The sequence below is a fragment of the Puntigrus tetrazona genome, unplaced genomic scaffold, assembly GCF_018831695.1.
Source record: "Puntigrus tetrazona isolate hp1 unplaced genomic scaffold, ASM1883169v1 S000000586, whole genome shotgun sequence".
Lineage (NCBI taxonomy): Eukaryota > Metazoa > Chordata > Actinopteri > Cypriniformes > Cyprinidae > Puntigrus > Puntigrus tetrazona.
Genome location: NW_025048217.1, coordinates 247,501 through 255,000, shown reverse-complemented (window position 1 = coordinate 255,000; position 7,500 = coordinate 247,501). Strand labels below are relative to the sequence as shown.

General features: G+C 43.2%; 1 protein-coding gene across 1 annotated transcript in view; it reads left to right on the top strand.

Annotated features, from left to right (window-relative positions):
• Positions 1-1,863: 1,863 nt before the first annotated feature.
• ephb4b (eph receptor B4b) overlaps positions 1,864-7,500 on the top strand; it is a 21,372-nt gene continuing 15,735 nt past the window's right edge. The window contains 2 exon segments of the mRNA XM_043232613.1: positions 1,864-2,496; positions 6,994-7,064. Coding sequence (XP_043088548.1) covers positions 2,424-2,496; positions 6,994-7,064 — 144 coding nt within the window. The 5' untranslated portion in view covers positions 1,864-2,423.

The window sequence follows — 7,500 nt, the reverse complement described above, 5'->3', positions numbered from 1 at the left end:
CTCTGTGTGTGTGTGTGTGTGTTTCTCTCTCTCTCTCTGTGTGTGTGTGTGTGTCTCTCTCTCTCTCTCTGTGTGTGTGTGTGTGTCTCTCTCTCTGTGTGTGTGTGTGTGTCTCTCTCTCTCTCTCTCTGTGTGTGTGTGTCTCTCTCTCTGTGTGTGTGTGTGTCTCTCTCTCTCTCTCTCTCTGTGTGTGTGTGTGTGTGTCTCTCTCTCTCTCTCTGTGTGTGTGTGTGTGTGTCTCTCTCTCTCTCTCTCTGTGTGTGTGTGTCTCTCTCTCTCTGTGTCTGTCTCTGTGTGTCTCTCTCTCTCTGTGTGTGTCTCTCTGTGTGTGTGTGTGTGTGTGTGTGTGTGTGTGTGTGTGTGTGTGTGTCTCTCTCTCTCTCTCTCTGTGTGTGTGTGTGTGTGTCTCTCTCTCTCTCTCTCTCTCTGTGTGTGTGTGTGTCTCTCTCTCTGTGTGTGTGTGTGTGTGTGTGTCTCTCTCTCTGTGTGTGTGTGTGTGTGTGTCTCTGTGTGTGTGTGTGTGTGTGTGTGTGTGTGTGTCTCTCTCTCTGTGTGTGTGTGTGTGTGTCTCTCTCTCTCTCTCTCTCTCTCTCTCTCTGTGTGTGTGTGTGTGTGTCTCTCTCTCTCTCTCTCTCTCTCTCTCTCTCTGTGTGTGTGTGTGTGTCTCTCTCTCTCTGTGTGTGTGTGTGTGTGTGTGTGTGTGTGTGTGTGTGTGTGTGTGTGTCTCTCTCTCTCTGTGTGTGTGTGTGTGTGTGTGTCTCTCTCTCTCTCTGTGTGTGTGTGTGTGTTTCTCGTGTTCTCGTCACCTCCGGTCTTGTCTCTCATCTCTCCGTCGCGCGCGAGCTTTGATGACGCTGTGACGCGCGTGAACAATGGCTCGCGGGAGAGCGCGAGAAACACCGTCATAAACATCACAATAAATCTTTGTGTCAGAGATCCTTCATCTCCTCCTGCGCGAGTTTTATGAAAGTTGATTTGTTTCTCTAAAGCGCACCTTTAAACTCTTTCCTGTGAGAGACTCGTGAAGAGAAGACACTTTAGACACAACTGATTACTTACTCGCTTTAAAACGTGAGAAAGTAACTCTTACTTCATTCAAGTATTGTAACGGATTACATTTCATTATGCCCACGTTTTTTTATTACTTTTCTAAATGTCTAATGTTTTAAGTGTTAATCATTTGTGAACACGTGGGTTAATCTCAACACTGATTAGAGTCAGGCTTTAGATTAAAGTTATTAAAAACAGATTAAAGTCATTTAGAGCAGCAACAACTCATCATTATGAAATCATTGTGAGGTTAAACAGCCTACAGGTGTAGAATTATAACATTATCATACTCTTAATAGAGGTTTTTGAAATCAACTCTGTGACAAGAAAATCAAAAACAGTTCATTTTTAAAAACTGAAGCAAACACAAACCCAGTTATGAAATAAGCATCTCCTTTTCAGTGTGTGTGTGTGTGTGTGTGTGTGTGTGTGTCTGTGTCTGTGTGTGTGTGTCTGTCTGTGTCTGTGTGAGTGTGTGTGTGTGTGTGTGAAACAGAATATTCAGATGTACCCATTTTAATTTTTCATGTAACTCATTTAATTACACATTTTCTCCTCATTAATTGTGACAGATTACCTATATTTTGTCATTTACTAAATGATTTGCGTAGTTACGTGTAGCCTAACTAGTTAACATGTATAAGTTAATTAATGTAGATGTAGACAGGACCTCTCGTCACGTTTAGTTTATCCAATAAGCGTATATTTTATTCGTCTTTAAATTAAATTCACTCGCGCGTCAGAATGCACATAAAGCGCGCTCGTGTTTCAGCGCTGACTGACAGCCGGCCGGGCCAATAGGAGGCGGTCCTGCCCGCGGGGGGCGTGGCTCGCAGCAGCGCTCAGCCTCGCGGTCACCCGCCTCTGTCTCGCGCTCAGTCCTGAGGGAAACTTCTCTTCGACGCAGACTCCTCGTCCTCCGCGAAAGTTTGCTTTAATGTTGTTTTTTTCCCCCGAGGTTCACGTCGCGCACTTTAACGGCTAAACTCAGCGAGGAGTGGAATATAACCGACTTTGAACGGAAGAGGCACGCGCTGCTGGGATCGGAGAGTTTTTAACGGCAGGGACGCGTTTAACACGGGATTGGGTTTCAGTCCGGTTTGAGTTTATTTTTTAACTCCGTGATCCGGATCGGATTTAGTCGGGATCGAGGTTTTACCTGCATTTATTCGAAACTGGAATGTGAAGAGATTGACGTTAGTTAAGAAATCGGATTCTTGAAGTATTTGCGTAATTGAGAAATAATAATAATAATAATAATATAATAATAATAATAATCCGTTTTCTTTGTCGGATTGATGAACTTTGAGTCTGGAGTGATTTTGTGGATCTGAATCTAATGAGCTGACAGCAGATTCCAGCAGGACTTTGAGATGGATCATGTTTCCTGGATTATTCCTGTGTTCTGGTTCTGGTTCTGGACGGGACTGAGCTCCGGGGAGGAAGGTACGAGCCGCTTTCATTATATTAATACGTTCATAAGCCGTTTAAAATAGTATTAAAACAGATACCATTCTGTGGAGTTATAGTCGATCAGGAGGTTTCTGTCTGAACTTATCAGTAGTTTATAAAGTTGTGCTGTGAACACATTCAACTACTTTCTACATCTGACTGTTTACACTCTTTAAAGTAAAGTGTTTTTCTCAGAGGTGTCATGAAAGCTCTTCAAACCTTCCAGTCTATACTTCATAAAGCAACCATTTTTTCCCCATCATTTTATTGATATAAAGAGCCGTTTTCCATCATTGAGGTCCTTTTAGAACAATGGAAAGAGTTCAGTGATGAAGGGTCTTTATAGAATCACCAGATCTGATGTGTGTCTGTGTGTGTGTCTGTGTGTGTGTGTGTGTGTGTGTGTGTGTGTGTGTCTCTGTGTGTGTCTGTGTGTCTCTGTGTGTGTGTGTGTGTGTCTGTGTGTGTGTGTGTGTGTCTGTGTGTCTGTGTCTGTGTGTCTGTGTGTGTGTCTGTGTGTGTGTCTTTGTGCGTGTGTGTCTTTGTGCGTGTGTGTCTGTGTGTGTGTGTGTGTGTGTGTGTGTGTGTGTGTGTGTGTGTGTGTGTGTGTGTGTGTGTGTGTGTGTGTGTGTGTGTGTCTCTGTGTGTGTGTGTCTGTGTGTGTGTGTGTGTGTGTGTGTGTGTGTGTGTGTGTGTGTGTGTGTGTGTCTGTGTGTGTGTCTCTGTGTGTGTGTGTCTCTGTGTGTGTGTGTGTCTGTGTGTGTGTGTGTCTGTGTGTGTGTGTGTCTGTGTGTGTGTGTCTGTGTGTGTGTGTCTCTGTGTGTGTGTGTCTCTGTGTGTGTGTGTCTCTCTGTGTGTGTCTCTCTGTGTGTGTGTGTGTGTGTGTGTGTGTGTGTGTGTGTTAGGGTGGGTTCTGGAGTTCTGGGCTTCTTAAAGCTTTCTTCAGGTCCATGTTTTGTTTTCTTTAAAGCAGCGCTGATGTGTTTACAGAAGTTTGAGTTCTTCATGGAACGTGTGAAGATTCTTTACTCTTTCTGACTATCTGTTGACCGTCAGAGGAGTTTCTGTGTGTCTCCAGATGATTAACCCAGTGTGTGTGTGTGTGTGTGTGTGTGTGTGTGAGAGAGAGAGAGTGTGTGTGTGTCAGGGATTGGTTCCACGTTTCATGGCACTCCAGGACACCTGGATTCCTGCAGAGAAAATCAGTTCCGCCGCTGCGCCGGAATCATCTAATAACATCAGAAACACCATCAGCGTGTGATCCACACACACACACACACACACACACACACACACACACACACACACACACACACACACAGGCCTGTGTTTTGACACACGTTTCACGATTTGAGCTTCTATTGGATTCCGTGTCTATTATTCTGGATGTATATGAGGTATAATACATGTCAAATCTCCACTAAAGCTGTGTTATTACATATTTATATTTCTACTTTGGGGACATAAAACCTTTACGGCTTTATTCAAACATAAGCGAAACACTGAAGTGTGTGTATCTTCAGCAAAATACTTTCTAGAGCCGATTAACAAATTCATGGTCAGCAAATGAGTTAAATGCTAATATAGAGTTATATATAAGCCGTTACATGAATCATCTCTGTGTCGATGAAACGTTTCAGATAAAACATCAGTGGCGAGGAGAAACAGAAATTAATTACAGAATGAAATGCAATCAGCTACAAATTTCTAGTTTGGTCAGAGTTGAAGTTTAGCAGTTTGTATTTAGCGTAACAAGTCGTAGCTCTAACGACTCCAGACGACTGAAAGGAGGTTTGACTCAAGAACCCGGATCGGTACCGCTCTCGTTCCTTACTCACGGCCGACGGGCTGTTTTTAAGTCGGGCCGCTTTGGAAGCCTTCAGCGTGATTTCGTCCGTCTGCTCATTACCAGCCTGAAGACTTTCATCCGTCCTCCTGTAAGACCAACAGAGTCTGACGCTGTCCAAACACTGAACGAGGAGCAGGCTGCGCTCATCTACAGCCTTCCTGCGGGTTCTTGACACGTCTGTGCGGCAGGAAGGGCTCATGAAAGCGGCGAGAGCCGAGCGCGGGGTTCTGGTGAAGTTAACCAGCTGTGTGGGTTAATCTGGTGGGACGGTCCCGCGGATCAGAGCCATTGTTGAGGAACAATAGAGCGGCAGAAGAAGCTTACGGCTCTCGGGAACACCGGCTCTCCTCCTCAAAGGAGCTAAAGAGCTTCAATATGCTAAACTCAAGAGATTGACCCTAAAACACGGTAGATCTCAGAGCTGTGTGTGTGTGTGTTTGTGTGTGTGTGTGTGTGTGTGTGTGTGTGTGAGGTGGTCTCGATGTCCATAAATCCCGTTAAACAGATTTTTCTCAGCGGTGAGAGATAAAGCTGGATTATCATGGGCTGTGACCTCCGACCCCGCCATCTTTCTCTCTTGAAGGGGTTTTTCCTCAATCTTCTCGACTAAAGTGGACTGAAAGTTATTCACACGTCTGCTTTTGATCTGGTTCACACCGTTCGTGGTGAGAGTGTGTTTCTGTAGCTCAGGATCACTCACGAAATACTCTGAATGCAGCCTTAGCTATCCGTGTGTGTGTGAGTGTGTGTGTCTGTGTGCGTGCGTGCGTGCGTGCGTGCGTGTGTGTGTGTGTGTGTGTGTGAACGGACGCCTGTAGCAGCGTGAGTGTTTGTTTTGGAGAGCTTGTCAAGCTTGTTAGTGTAATTAAACTGAGAGCCACTGGAACACAGCCTAATTATACCATCTTCAGCCAATCACATGCCTCATTAGCTTCCATCCAATCAGGAGCCTGAGATTAATGATGAGTGATGGAATGATATCAATAAATCAGAGACCGATAACTAATAAAATAAGTGTAAAATACTATTTCCTCTCAGACAGTCAGGTTTAACTCTTTAATAGCTCTGCAGATTTAAATCAAACAGAAACCTGATATAAATATTGGATAAAAAAGATGAATAGAATTAGGAGTACTGTCTGAAGCACAAATATTAGTGGAAATAAATATTTAAGAAGACTAACAACAAATAAAAAAAAACACAAAGCACGTACAAAATAAATTAGAGGTTAAACGAAAATATCAAAATGTAAATTAATAAAAAAAAAGAATTAATAAAATTTAATAAAAAACAAGAAACAAAGGGAAAAAAGACGAAAGCATATAATGAAAGTATTAAAAATAACATTTGAAAAAGCTGAAGTAAAACTAATATAAAACGGCAAAAGCATATAAAACTCACACATAAACGAAGTGTATTAAACTTGAATTATAATAATCGAAAATAACAAAAATGAATAAAAATGCCAAAAGCACATAATATCATTAAAAATAAGTAAATAAACTGAAGCTGTGTGATATGAGTTATAATGAAAACATAAAACTAGTGTTAAGATTAATCAAATATATTATAAAAAACTAATATTATCTAAATTATACTAAACTGTGCAGAGTTCAGAGATTGGTTGATTTTTATTTTTTTTTACGTGTGTGTGTGTGTGTGTGTGTGAGTGAGTGTGAGTGAGTGAGTGTGTGTGTGTGTGTGTGAGTGAGTGTGTGTGAACTGCTGGATCTTCAAGTTCTCTCTCGTTCTGTCAGTCTCACTCTGTAATTAGTGATGAGTTGATTAGAGGTGTGTGTGTGTGTGTGTGTGTGTGTGTGTGTGTGTGTGTGTGTGTGTGTGTGTGTGTGTGTGTGTGTGTGTGTCCAGTGCGAGCTGTAATTTTGCTGTTCCGCTCCATGGACACTCAGGAATGAGCAGGAATTCTGCCAGGCCTCCCGTGTGTGTGTGTGTGTGTGTGTGTGTGTGTAATGAAAATGTCACTCGATCACTTTTTTGGCTCTGAACTGCCTCCTGGGTATCATTGTGTTTTCACTGGAAACAATGGAGTAGAGACGGACGGACAGAGAGACGGACGGACGCTTCCCGCTCCTCCCTCGCTCTTCCTATTCTTTGTGTGAGGCGGCCGCAGTCGCTGAACCCGCTGTCGTTTTGATCGTGACAGATGAAATGGAAAGAGCTGGAAGGTTTTATAGGTTCAGATGTTACACTGGGCGTTGATTGCTAGCGCTCTGTTTTCGCAGCATTAGCGTTCCTCCACCAGACGCCTGTGCGGTGATTCAGAGCGAAAACTCATCAGAAATACATTACACGGCGTCCGATGTGTGTGAAGTCAAAGCCGCTGCGCTGCCGCGTTCACGCCGTGTCACATCCACCATAATTACGAGTTTCCGACTTGTGAAAACGGTTCACGTCTTTGTCTTGTGATTACAAGCTGGGTTTTATGAAAGAACGCGGTAATGTCGCATCAGAACTACTTCAGCAGTTGAGTCCTGAGGCTCTGGTCATGTGACCGCCTCGCGTCTCTGATTATGATGTCAGGTTGATGTCTGTGTTGCATCTGTGTCAAAATATAACTCATGAGTTTCTCCTCAGATGATGTTCTACAGCTGCGGTGTTTTATCTCTGTCTGTCTCTCACAGAGGTGCTGATGAACACCAAGCTAGAAACATCTGATCTCCGATGGACCGTCTACCCCAGCGGTGACCCTGAGGTGAGACACACACACACACACACTCACACACACACTCACTCACACACACACACACCCACCCCCCTCCACATGAAGTCCTCATGAAACACCTCTAACTGTGTAAGAGTTTTGATCAGATAACCTCAGAACTAGTGAGATATAAACTCACTATCACTTTTTATTCATATAGTGTTTTAACAATACAGATTATAATGATGAAATTAAACGCTTAATTTTTTATTAAATGGGGAGACGGTCTCTAATCAAAGAGATGATAATCACTAGAAACGAAGCAAACCAGAGGAACCAAAACCACATGCTGGTGCTGGTCCACCTTCAGATCTGAGAAACAGAAGAAGAAAGAAACAGACTAATATTAGAGTAGATGCCAGATTAAAAAGATGTGTCTTTAATCTAGATTTAAACTGAAAGAGTGTGTCTGCCTCCTGAACAGAGT